This window comes from Tympanuchus pallidicinctus, unplaced genomic scaffold (genome assembly GCF_026119805.1).
Source record: "Tympanuchus pallidicinctus isolate F22 unplaced genomic scaffold, pur_lepc_1.0 scaffold3, whole genome shotgun sequence".
NCBI lineage: Eukaryota > Metazoa > Chordata > Aves > Galliformes > Phasianidae > Tympanuchus > Tympanuchus pallidicinctus.
In genome coordinates, this window is record NW_026294747.1 from 7,349,275 (window position 1) to 7,362,144 (window position 12,870).

Here is a 12,870-nt window from a genome sequence, read left to right on the forward strand (position 1 = left end):
ACTTGTGTTCCCTGGACTGTTGCCTGCAGGTTGTTTTGAAAAGTTTTTCCATTTATGATGATTCTTTTTGAGTACAGTTACAACATTCATTTTTTTTTCTGTACCCTAAAGTCAGAACTAGATATGCTACTTTCTTTTTTTTTTTTTTTTCCTTTTTTTTCTTTTTTGATCTGGGAACATATAGAGAAGTATGACTTTAATACTGCATTCGGCTGAAAGGATCTTACAGACATGCATAAGGCCTAGCTTATGGCAGACACAGGAATGCTGCTTTGAAATGCTGAGTTCATATGCAAGTAGTATTTTAACCACAAAGCAAAGCTGCGGTGATATGAACTTGCTGTGGATTTTCATTTGGCTTGGCTTTTGCTCTGCTTCAGATTTGATAAGTGAATGCTTTCACAACCATGCTCCCTGATCCCACCCACAGGACACAACAGCAGCAGGCTGCCATTTGGGCTGCCCCACTACATCTGGCACAGAGAAACCTGGAGCAAACCACGAGGGCTCTCACCATGCTCCCTGTCAGCACCTTGTTCAAACTGGTGAGCCGACTCAAATTAATTGTAGCCTCATCATATAGATGCTATTGCCAGGTAATAAAGGGTGGTTACATCACCACATTTCAAGTGCATTTTTATTCACCTGCATATCCATCCATGCACACCTGTTTTTTGTTGGTTGGTTGTTTTTTTTTTTTTAAATTTCTTTTACTACAGGACTCATGAATGATTGGGAACAGACTCTTGCTTCTGATTGAGGTAGAAGAGATATAATACAAAATATAACCACTGTGGGGTAGGCTATTGAGAAGGAGCACTGCAGCAGCTGAAAGGATGCCATATACTTACCATCTGAGATGGCTGACTCCCGGGATAGAGGTCAGCTCTGATGTTCTATCTAGTTTTTCAAAGTACTCTTGCTAATTATTATTATTATTATTATTATTATTTTAAACACGCAGGCTTAAAGCCAAGCTGGTTAAGGCCATACAATAAGTTATTCCTTTGTCTCTAAGTTCAGTGTTTGTCTCTAAGTGTACCTTTGCATGAGCCTTTTTATCAGATTGGTCACTTAAACCGTGGAAGACAAGTTTTCAAAAATGCTCCAGTGACCTACTGTTATTGCAGTAACTGCTTACAGCAGATCTTTTCGCTGACTTCATGAGGAACAGAACTAGACCCAAGTTTACCCTTGTCATTTCTCCACACATTTGCCCTCAGCCATCTGACTGCCAGTTCTGCATAGTTAGCTACTGAACGTGCCCTCCCCCATGCCTCCCCACCCAGTAATATTCAAAAGCACAGTAAAAGAGGCTGTTTAGAAATCTAACAAAAGATTATGTATTGTGTACAGCTACAGAGATTAAATATTTTAGAAGTTTCAAAGAGAAACGTCACTCTGATGCAAATATTGTTCTGGTACTTGATGCTTCTGGCCACATGTACTTCAGTCAATTTGTCATCTGTGAGTGCATGGCCAAATGTAGATGCATTTGCATTTGACCATGTTGAGACTGTTTTAGGAAAAATCAACATCAGGAATCTTTCTTAATAAGCATCACTTGTGCTTTTCACTTGAGCCCATGATTTTGTGCATCTGTTACATCAGCATTCCAGCAAGCACATTGCTGGCATGCAGGGCCACTAGACTTCTTTCAGTGTTTCACTGAAAGCAGCAGAAGAAACTATCTGAAAAGAACCCCATGGTTTGTTCATAGATGTTAGGGGCATAATGATTTAGGTGAAATCCAGTTTGCACTTTCTATATCACAAGGTATTTGCCAGGTTCATGAGGTATGGCTGCCATGAAGATTGCGGGGATTGTTTTCACATGCTGCCATGGTAAATCCATTGTGCTGGACTCTGCGAATAACCATACGGCCCATGCAGAACTCAGCAAAGACAGTTTTAGGCCTTAACAACAGCAAAACTTTGTAAGATACACATGACCTCCAACCTGCTAGGGCACATTCTGGTACGTGCTTACACGAGGAAGAAAACGGAGTATATCTTTCTGAAAAGAAAGTGCCAAACAAAAGTGAAATTCTTAGTGGAAATCACGTATGCCTTAGGCTAAAAAGCAGTTTCAAGGAATAAGTCCAAGTTCACTGCCTGTGCCCAGAGAAACCTAGCCAAACAGTATAAAAACCAGTAAGGCATTCCTTTACCTTGAGTGCAAACAGATTGATCTTGAGGCAAATAATAGCTTACAAAATCCATTCCCTGAAATCCTTGCCCAATTGGCTTTTTTTTTTTTTTTTTTTGCACACAGAATCTTTCGAAGATAGAGGAGCAAATAGGAGGGGAGCCTCAGTAAATTTGTTGGTGGCATTCCTCCCCACTGGGCTCAGCCAAACCCTCAATGTGGCCACCTGCTCCCTGAGAGGTGTTAAAAACAGATAAAAGTTTGATGTATTATTTCCAATGAACCCAGCAGGCAGGTAATTCCTGTGCAGTCCTGAGATATTGTGAGCAGTACAGTACAAGGAGTCACTACCACGCCTGTCTCTCAGGCATACAAAATGGAAACAGTAGAAGATAAAGCTCAGTTCAAGTGTGCCAGAAATTACCTTGACCTCAAAGGGAAGCTGCTGTTGTCCATCTGCCATCTGAAGAGGAGGAACCATCAAGCAGTTTAAAGCCACTGAGGCGGGAACGGCAGTGCAGATGCTAACATAAGCTCCAGTCTTGCTTCTCTCATCTTTTCTCTTATCATTGTCTTGCTCTGAAAGGCTTCCCCACTGGTAAAAAGCAACAAAATGAGATTACCTACTATAAGGAAAGTGATGGGAATTTGAAAATTGGCACTTAAGGTTTTGATCACCAATTCTTAGTGATCCACACGGACACTTTTCCATCAAGTCTTCTGGGAGCTGTTACAGTTTGTATGTCGTTGTGAAATTAGGAAATTAGGTTGTGAATTCCTGTGTAATAAAGTTGTTATCTCATGGATTTCACAACCTTGTGTATTAGAAGTAGAGTTGAATACCATCCAGCTTCAGGGTGTCATTATTTCTAAACAACTACAAAATGCAATGTGAACTGCAAGACAGGGTAATTTACTTCCCAGTATATGATTAAGAAACTGATACAATTTCTTACCCACTGATTTGTCCTAGAGATATATTATTATATTGTAGGTACCAGAGGAGAGAAATTACTATGGAAATGACTCACAAGCACTTCAGAGAATGAGATACAATTTTATTTATTCAAATACAAAATTGCTCACATCCAGTCCACTTAGACATGGCAATACATTCCAGCACATCACATTATACCCAACAACAATAGTGCCAAGGACTGAAAAAAAAAACAAAAAAAAAGAAAAAAAATACCCCAACAAATGCAGTTAATGAGTCAATTTACAGAAAAGACCAAGCAGTAAGAACACTCATAACAAAACATGTTGAAACAGATTTGTAATACATGCCAGCCACATTAAATTGACTTGCAAACAGAGCACATAGCTTATTTCTTCTGCCTCCTCTATTCACACAATACAAAGACTTTGCTTTAAATTGCTCAAGAATTTATTCTTTTCCTGCTTTGCCTGCCTAGTTTGTTTTTGGATCTAATCTTGAGAGGCACTCTAGTATCAGTAAGGGTAGCAGTAGCCTGCCAGGTTTTTCCACCCAAGAGTAGACATGTGGGACCACTGGTTGTGGATGGAGTGTGTTATCACTTCATGGCATGCACAAAAGTATCATTTCAGCAATGAATATCTGTACAGTCCATTACATGCTGATGGCTCTCAACTTCTGCTGCCCCTAATCTCTTGGCTCTCAATGACCAAACAAGTATCTGCTGTAAGGTGAAGTCTCGGGGCCTGTCTGCACCACAGAGTGACCTGAGCCCAGGCTCCTGCCCTGGGTGAGCAGGTCGGACTTTGGCAGAAGACCTGCTTCACATTCTTCTGGGGCTGCCCTTCCTCCTCCTCTTCCTTGTACGGAGGAGGACGAACAGGCTTTTAGTACAAATTAGACGAATAAATAATCACTGATTGATGTAACCAAGGGCGTCTGTGCGGAACTGCCTTTACTGTGCAAAGCATTAAGACAGTAAGTTTGCTGTAAAACTTGTAAAAAAAACAATAATCCACTGAAAATATTACAACTCTGTTTTCTACAGCAAACAATGACAGATGATCTAGACAGTATCACTCTACTGGACTACATGAGGCTTTGGGGAACAGTGATAAAATCCATACATTTTCTCCACAAAACTGGGAATGCCAGGAGTTTTCAACAGAGAAAATGAACATATTTATTACTGCTCTGCTTGTTTCTACTTTGTGTCAATCTAAAGTAATAGAGTGGTAAAATAAATCACTGCAGTCCATCTCAATGAAAATGTAACTTGAAGATCAAGGTGTGCTCAGCATATGAATGACAGAAAAAAATGGCCAATGGTATTTTTGGAATAAATTCAGGGATCCTGCTATGTCTTTCCACCAAAGTGAAAAACAAATTATCCTGTTAAAGCTCTACGTGTTATGTTGTAAGGGTATCCCACAGAGATATATATATATATATTTTAATCTTAATTTATACCTTATTACTAATAATTACCAAATTGATAAAGCTACCTAGTTTACCCTGCAGACCTGTAGGCATAAATAACTGTTAGAAATAAACTTATTTATGAAAATTGGAGACAACGTCTGAACTGTAAAATATAACATGACACTCTTATCCTCCTTACAGAGACTAATAAATAAGTATAAATAAATAAATATTGCATAACAGTAGTGTAGTTCTTGCAGCAAAGAGGTATTCTATGTATTTGTAGTCAACAGTGAATTTTTTTTTTTTTTAATTTTAAAAAGGATATTTTAGATTTCTTACAATACAGCAAAAACTGAAGATAACTCATAAATTATCGTACTAAGATCCACTGTATCTGTTACCCTACAGCTAGTTACCAAGAGGTTATTTAGCTTAATTGTCTCATAACAAGAATGCTTGTAGCTTTGGCTGTAAGAAGACAACTCTTGCAAGTAAGCACCAGTCATGAAATACTGAGAACATCAAAATCTTCCCAGTCAAAGTGTGAGGTAAAATGATGTTCAAGAAGAAACAGCCTTTTGGTCTCCTTGGTTTTTCAGTTTGAAAATAAGTGCATCATATGTACAAGTCTGAAATCTTACCAATCTTATATTGCAAAATTGCAGACTTAAGAAAGTACGTGAAGCTATCCTGAATATCAACAAGAATTTCTGCACATCTGCTATGCCATGACTACAGAAAGAAAAAAAAAAAGATAGCAGGCACTTCCTTTAAGCAAAAGATCTACATATACATTTTTTGAGCAGCAATATAAATGTAATTTAAATGTAATCACAACATTATCTATCAAACATTGCTATTGCAAAACTCAATAATTTTTGCAGCCCTTCTGAGGAATTACTTTAAGGGAGATCTGTCAGCTGCTACACCCTCATGATACTTCTTGAGATAAATCCTTTGAAGCAGGGGTGGAGAAGTATTTTATAATTATCATTCAGCATGCTTTAGAGAAGACCTTAATCAGTGACAGACAAAAGCTATTCTGAGTACCTAACAGTCTTAGGGGAGATACCCATTTGATGGCCCCTTACCATTTTACAAAACGTGGAGATATTTAACAGCTTGTTCAAAAACACACGGTGCTCTAAAACATAGGAATACCTAGGAAATTCATATCTGACCTTGTATTTACAATGGTTTTAATGAGTGCTTACGCATAGTTATCAGTCAAAAGACTTTTCTACCAGAAAAAAAAAAGAACTAACCTTATTTCTATAAGAGATGCTTGCTTTTGACCTTTAAATAGTTCATCATGGCTTCACTGTGCCAAAATATAAGCAAAACCACATAAAGAGTCAGACGAGCAGACAGAAAATAATGCCATCTCAAAAATACTATATGATATCATCCTTTTTCTTAATAACTCTATTTTCAGCAGTAAAATAACATTCCAAGGAAACACTGGAGTGCCAATTTCCCTTTCACAGGCTGCGGCGTCTCTCAGGTAAATCCATTCCATCTTTATTCTTGTGATTCTTGATGCTGACAGTGAAGTGATTCACATCAGTGTGAGCACAGAAGTTGTTTAAAAGCTCCTGATAACAGGATGACCTTATTCAAATAAACTGACTTCAAATGTGAATTACCTTAAATTTCAGAAGACAGTACCTCCATGATTACAAATATTGCTGGAATTACATTTGTTTGCACATGGCAGTTCAAATCCCACTCAGCTGACAGCCCCTTGATAATAGAATGCTTTCAAAGCACTGGTCTTCAGCTTGTTCTTTCACTCTCTGCTCCTCTAAGGCAGACACGAGTTTGTCCCTTTCTTCAACCACTTTCATCATCTCAATAAAAATTTCATCTTCCTCATTTAGATCCATCTCATTTTTAAGGCTATCTGAAAGACCACAAAACAAGAGGTCATAATCCAGATCATTTTGTTGCCATAATTTGCATTTTAACAGCTGTTGTACTTGGATTAAATATTACACTAAAATTAAGTCAATAGCAATTAATATTTTTCACGTTACAGTCCAGGGGAAATTTATCCTGCATTTAGGCCATTAGAAGTTGACCATTGAAGCCCCCAAAGTGTACAGTAGAACTTTTAGCAAAACTTAGGCTGTGAAATCAGTAGTAAGAATGCTACTTATTTACAAAAACTGTTCAAATGCTGCCTAAACATTATACCATAATTAAAATGCTGTATGGTAGGTAGCAGTTATTGTCACTAGGGTGTGAAATCTAACGTAACAGCATTTGTGCTGGACTTCAAGATTAGTTTATAAAACTCAAAATGCCCAGTCACAAAATGCAGAATCTGTAAGAAAATAAACTGTTTTTCAGAAAAAAAATGCTGAAAACTGTAGTCACTCATAGTCCACATGCTTAGAACCAACAGGATATTTTGGTGTATTCAGTGCCATGCATTTACCCATCTGCCTCTATTCATCATCCCCACACTCTTCTAATGCTGAATGAAAGGACAAATGCAAACTGTAGACCCAAGTACATAAAAGCAGTTCCAAAATACAATGGTAACCTGCAGCCCTGTAGCTGATATAACCTTGCAGAAGAGCACAGAAGGAAAAGTATAATCCTCTCTGCTTCTCAAAGCAAGTGGGTACTCAAATGGGCATAGTCTATGAATGTAGAATAGCATGTTCCCCACTTTCACTTACCATCAATGGCCATCTTCTCTCTCAGTTTTTGTTCCAATCTGCTTTGATGGTCCTCCAATTCTAATTCTTGGGCTCTGGGTACAATAAAATATACATAAAATAACAAAAATAAATAAATAAAGTCATACAAATATAAGCATTATTTCAATCAAGATTTCACGTATTCTGTTTATTCAGTATTTTCTCCTCAAGGGCAGTCAAGGCTAAAACTATTGCCTGTACACAACAATGACAGAAACAATGACAGAAGTTCTATTACCACCTTTTGCTTTATGCATTGGATTAAGCTCCTTCTTACAGTGCAGCACTCAGGGCTTTGACCAGCTATGTCAAAGCTTTTTGGTTGTACTCATATAATCATTCTGGACAACCTTGAGCCCTCCCACAAACAGAGTCCAGCCAGAATGAATAATGACTACTGCAGCTCTAAATGCCTTCCTGCATCATCCAGAGATAGTGGAGAAAATATCTGAGAGCCACTGACAGCTATCTGCTGAGCATGCTGCAGAGGGTGAGAGCTGAAGCAGCTACAGCCAACATTGTTTCCAGCAACTACAAACAGCAGCACAAGGCAGCTTTTATTGGCTTGGTGTATGTACTTGTTTCATCTCAGTACTGAATTCTTTGATTTTTTCTCTTGTGAGATACACTTGTCGGACTATTTCTCTTATACAAGAGAAAGTGCCTAAGTGTTCATTAGACCCATGTTGCATAAAGACAGAACATGTGTGCTGTAGCTTTTTTGAGTATCCTATAGGAATGAAATAAATTGAAGCACTGTGAGAAGGAAACAATGAGGAGGGCTCAACTGGAGGTCTGCATTCACAACAGCCTGTACTCTAAGTATGTTCATTCCATGACAGTTCAAAACTCCATCTCACAGCAACATGTTCAGATGTCCCATGAGTACAAGTTTCTGTCTCCCCTCCGCATCTTTTGCATTAGTGTTCATTCTTACTTACACAATCAAGAGCTCAGACTCGTAACGCATTAATTTATTCTTCTCCAGGACCAGTTCAAACCATTCATGAAGCAACTGAGTTTCATCCTGTGTGCCTGAAACTGTTGAAAATAGCAAATCTGAATATGCATTACTGGGCTTCCTTCCAATGCTCTTGCCACTTGAGGTCACTTTCAATAATCCTCATTGGTAAGGCTAGATGAGCCCCAAAGCAGATTTATTGTTCTTCTCTATGCAATTTACAGAGGTAATGTCCAGACATCACATATATAATACACCTGTTTATGGTTGTTTGAGTGCTGTAGTTTATTGCAGTTAAAGATGCGTTAGATTTACAAACATTGTTTGTTTGGAAATCAAGTTTTTCCTTTCAATGGATTTTTCTTTTTTCTCCCCCCAAATGGTCACTCGCTTTCTTTTAGTTCTGCCTTTGATAATTCTGCCTTCTTGGTTAATAGCAGACTTTGGATCTGTCTATATAGACAGATATCTGATAACATGATCAGATTAAGATGAATTTGCTGGCATGTATCACCCGAGTCCCTGCTTCCAGTGGGCAGCACAAGCACCATCAGGTTCCCTACATATTTTCATTCATTTGCCAACAGGCCTCTAAATCTGCATTTGCTTCAATTGTCAGGAAGGATTGTGGCACCAGAAAAATCTGTTACTCTGGGGTGGTTTTGTAACAATTGGAGTTAAGTCATTACTGGTTGACGCTGTGCATACATGTAAGAAGAGATGCTTATCTCCCAGAGAGTGCACAGACTGAGGCCATTTTACTAAAGAGCAGCACAGATTCCTCCTCTACCACTTAAGAGCCTTTACTGCTCTAAAACGTAGCCTGTAAAAAATCTTTGGCAAGGAAGAACCCCTGGAGTTCTCCAGTGGCAGGTCAGAGTGTGGGGCAGGGCATGTGCCCTTTCCTATGGCCCTCCCCAGACATCTACCTTCATATTCATCCAATCTTCCTGGAGTGAGCATTTGCTGCATTAGCAGGATATAATGATGAGAGGAGACGGTAAGTAACTTCCCTACCTGTGTTAATCAGAAATGGATTCCTGCTTAAACATTGCTCTCCTTTTCCTTTGCAAACCTATCTGCAAATGAGCAGGTAAGCTGATTTTACCAGCAGTATTCCTCAGTCAAGCCTGTCAAGAGAATATCTAAGTCCAATGACACTCCTAATCAAGCTGAGGCTATTCACCTTTCGAGAGGAATTTGTTTTATTTATTTTAGTTATTTATTTTTCTTGAGGTTCTTTTTAACATGCTCCTCACTTCCTGTTTTTCACCCTTTTTTCCCCCACAAAACAGAAGCACCCAGCCACCTTTCTACATGATCCCTGTGCTGATGAGGAACTACAGGCAGGCGCTGTCATCTCAGAGGGCCTGGGTCAGCTTGTGCGAGCATCACAAGTGTGTGGGCCCCTGTGCCAAGATCAGGAGTTGTGCCAGCTTGCACAGTGTTTGGTGATTTCACATTGGGATTTGACCCCAGTCTGAAGGTACCATGAAACAAGAGGATAAAGCAACAGGAAAGTGAAAAGTTGGCCTGATCTCTGCCCAACTCCATAAAAAACTGGCAGTAAAGGATGTGTTTCTACTGGGTCTTTCAGGTCAGCAAACGATGATAAAAATTTCTTAGAGTGACTGCCAGAGCAGTTCTTGTTGGGATGTGTTAATGGTAGCTTCTTACAGGTTCAACACAAGGTAGCAAGACAGATCTTTTTTTTAAAGGTTAGAGAATTTGTTTTGTTAGCCGTGATGGCTTTTTGTTATAGCATTGCTAAAGCAAAATTTTACTTCTGGTTTGCCCAAATCTACTGTAACCCATTTGATCCCATTTGAAAACTGGATATTCTTCTCATTACATCATAGCTATTTCAGCATTCATTGCTTTTGAGAGTAGGTTGTGGCTGCCTTTTACCATCAACCCTTTATCCACAAAGCAATGCTCTGTTGTCTGTGTGTTACACACAGAGGGGACCTGCAAGTTGCTCCTCCCTAAGAACTTCTAAACCTCGTATTCCTTAATCACAGAGGTTTTCAGCTGATTTCTTTTGACTTTGTTGGAAGTTCTGAGAAACCTTGGATAGATGCTTATGAAATCAAAAATGGTTCACACGTGCAGATGTTTGCTTACATTCCAAATCAGAGCTGGATTTTTTTTTCCATGTTCTGTCTACACAGATTTTCTTCTTTACCACCATTCCTCATGAATTCCTCATTTTTTAGTCAATTGATTGGCTATGCTAATTTCAGTGGAAAACGTGCTTGGGGATTTTTATTTCTGTATTTTCTTGTAGGCAAAAGATCTCTATAAGCCTCCACAAATGTCAGTGGAAAACAAAGCAGTGATACATTAATTATTTATTATTCGGTATTTAGAATCAGAATAAAGGGAATAAGGGCCATGAAAAAATACTCATAGGATTGATATTCTTTCTTTCTTTTTTTTTAAAAAAGCATGGATTGTCACTACAATTAGAAGATCATGAAAGCCTTATTTTGCTCATCAGTCTTCATGGCAGTTGTTTCACACCCACGCATGTTCTCTTCTAATTCAGCTGAGGAGCTAATGAATAACCCCAGCTAACAAAGGGGCCATTCATCCTCTGCCTACGGAATTATTAAAGGAGAGCTGCGTAAATGTCACTGAAGAACAGTGTTTGCAGGCCTGTCTCTAAATTTGGTTATTCACAACCTTTCCAGCTCAATATTATTGCTGAACCATGATCGTTTTCTAATCACCTTAATAATACCTATTAAACCACTTGAATTACATAAGCACAGACCTGCTTAAATACAACTTAACCTAATAAACACTGGTCATTCATTAAACAATAACGCCCATTATTTTTAAGAAGGTCGAATGGAACACTGAACTCACTGATTCCTGCATCATTACACATATGATTCAAGTGACAAAGCACTTACTTTTTGTTTGGGAAACTTACAGCTCCATGCTTTTGCACCAGAAGAGCTATTGAGAGACAGTAACATCCTACGTTTCAGTATCTGCCCTATTTGTAACTGGCCACCTACACGCAAACAATCAACAGGGAGAAAAAATGCTACTTTCACCTTAATGAGGGCAATCCAATTACTGAGGATGGGAAGAGAATGAGAAGCATCGATCTCTTGGCAGATAGCCTTCTTTAGGAAATGCGATTGTCAAAACAGCAAAACAAGAGGTAGCTCTAGGCCATCCATCCCAGTACTCTGCCTCTATCCCAAGAGCTAGAAATCTCTTGTTCCTCATATTTTTGATAGCTTCCAAGCCAGCCACTCTCATTGAAATCAGTAGTAAAGAACAAAGCTAATATAGCAGTCCTCACAGTCTTAGGAACGTTTCTCACAGATGAGAAACACTGGGTGCTATTTGATAAATTGTAGTGTTTTTGTTTAAGAAAAAGAAATGGTTTCTAGCCTTTTAAATAACATTTAAATAAATAAGAACTATCAGTTATAGGAAAGTTGCTAGTAAACATAAAATACTCTTATTAAACTGGACAGTTTGGTGTTAGAATAAGGGCAATAACTGCTAAGAAATATGGCATTAAAACATCTGGTGTGTAGAGATTTTGCTAGGTTTCCTAACTAAGATGACAAGGTCAGGTGCCAAAACATACCCAGTGCTGTGTAACTGCATGCCCCAAAACCTTGAGGTTCACCTTTCTAAAATAAAGATAAACAGATGCTTTCAATTGGGCTGTCTGCTCCCCAGAACCCTTTTGGCACAGAAATAAAGGCTCCCCTGAAGCCACTTACACACACAAATCTTTCCCTCATCCCCTTTTGTCCTGTCCCACCCTGCTGCAGAAGGCTTCCCCGGCTTCACCCTGCCAGTGCTGGGGAGCACTGGGAGAGCATCATGTTTCAGGACACTTGGCACTGTTGGTTCAGGCAAGTGAAAGCCTCATGCAGGATGATGCTCCTATTATCTTTCACCTATTTGGAGTGGTGGGGCTGCAGGCTGCTGTTGCTATATCATATATATATATATATATATATAATCAAACGAATATTACAATGCTCAGCTAAAGGGTGCTTGAGCTAACAGAGTTTGAGGAAAGGGGTAAACAAGGATTTCTCTCCTTCCATATTTCATTTAAAATTTTGTACTGAATTCTATGACAAAAATAAAAACTCTCTTCTTAAAACAAACAAACCAAAAAACAACAGAGAAAACAACTAAAACCCAAAACTATCAAGAACGAACACTCCTTCATTTACCGGATTCTCCTCTGAGTTCTCTCTCCAACTGAACACCAAAAACCTCCAGTGCTCTCTGTCTTTCCTCCAGTTCTTCTAGTTGGCGCTGGATTGCCTGCAAAATTGAAAGGATAGAAAATTTGCAGACGTAGCTTAAGAATTCAGAGACAAAAGGTAGCTTCAGTGGTTAGAGAAACAGTTTGAAGAGACTTCTGAGGAGTCACGGGATATGCAAAGTCATTACGTGTGTTTGGCGCCTAAGCAATTTAACAATTCCACCATCTGCACCAAAATGTGGCTAGATAAGAATCTCAGATACTGAAAGAACCCCAGTATACTGTGGGTATTTTCAGAGGTGCCTAATGGATAACGGACACAAAGCACCTTTATAAGACTGAAGTTTCCACTTCAGGCTGTGTTGGGGCATACCAAACCCAGCCCTCAGCAAACAAAAAGACAGTTCAAAATGTTTGGACTTGATTACTTCCATAAAGC

At 38.9% G+C, this 12,870-nt stretch overlaps 1 protein-coding gene and 1 long non-coding RNA gene across 10 annotated transcripts in view; one reads left to right on the forward strand and one right to left on the reverse strand.

Moving 5' to 3' along the window:
- The first annotated feature begins 723 nt into the window (after positions 1 to 723).
- LOC128085625 (uncharacterized) lies at positions 724 to 10,614 on the forward strand. Of its 2 annotated transcripts, none has more exons than XR_008209029.1 (3): positions 724 to 881; positions 2,275 to 6,014; positions 9,475 to 10,614. It is a non-coding gene; the product is annotated as an uncharacterized LOC128085625 (long non-coding RNA). The 2 variants fall into 2 exon arrangements; XR_008209028.1 differs by having other exon boundaries at positions 4,134 to 6,014.
- The window catches only part of MICAL2 (microtubule associated monooxygenase, calponin and LIM domain containing 2), a 119,240-nt gene continuing 110,906 nt past the window's right edge, over positions 4,537 to 12,870 (reverse strand). For all 8 annotated transcript variants that reach the window (XM_052693261.1, XM_052693259.1, XM_052693262.1 and 5 more), the window contains 4 exons: positions 12,397 to 12,490; positions 8,160 to 8,259; positions 7,198 to 7,271; positions 4,537 to 6,413 (listed from right to left, as the gene is read on the reverse strand). In XM_052693261.1, the coding sequence (XP_052549221.1) occupies positions 6,229 to 6,413; positions 7,198 to 7,271; positions 8,160 to 8,259; positions 12,397 to 12,490 (453 nt within the window). In that variant the 3' untranslated portion in view covers positions 4,537 to 6,228. The remainder of the gene's footprint in view (positions 6,414 to 7,197; positions 7,272 to 8,159; positions 8,260 to 12,396; positions 12,491 to 12,870) is intronic.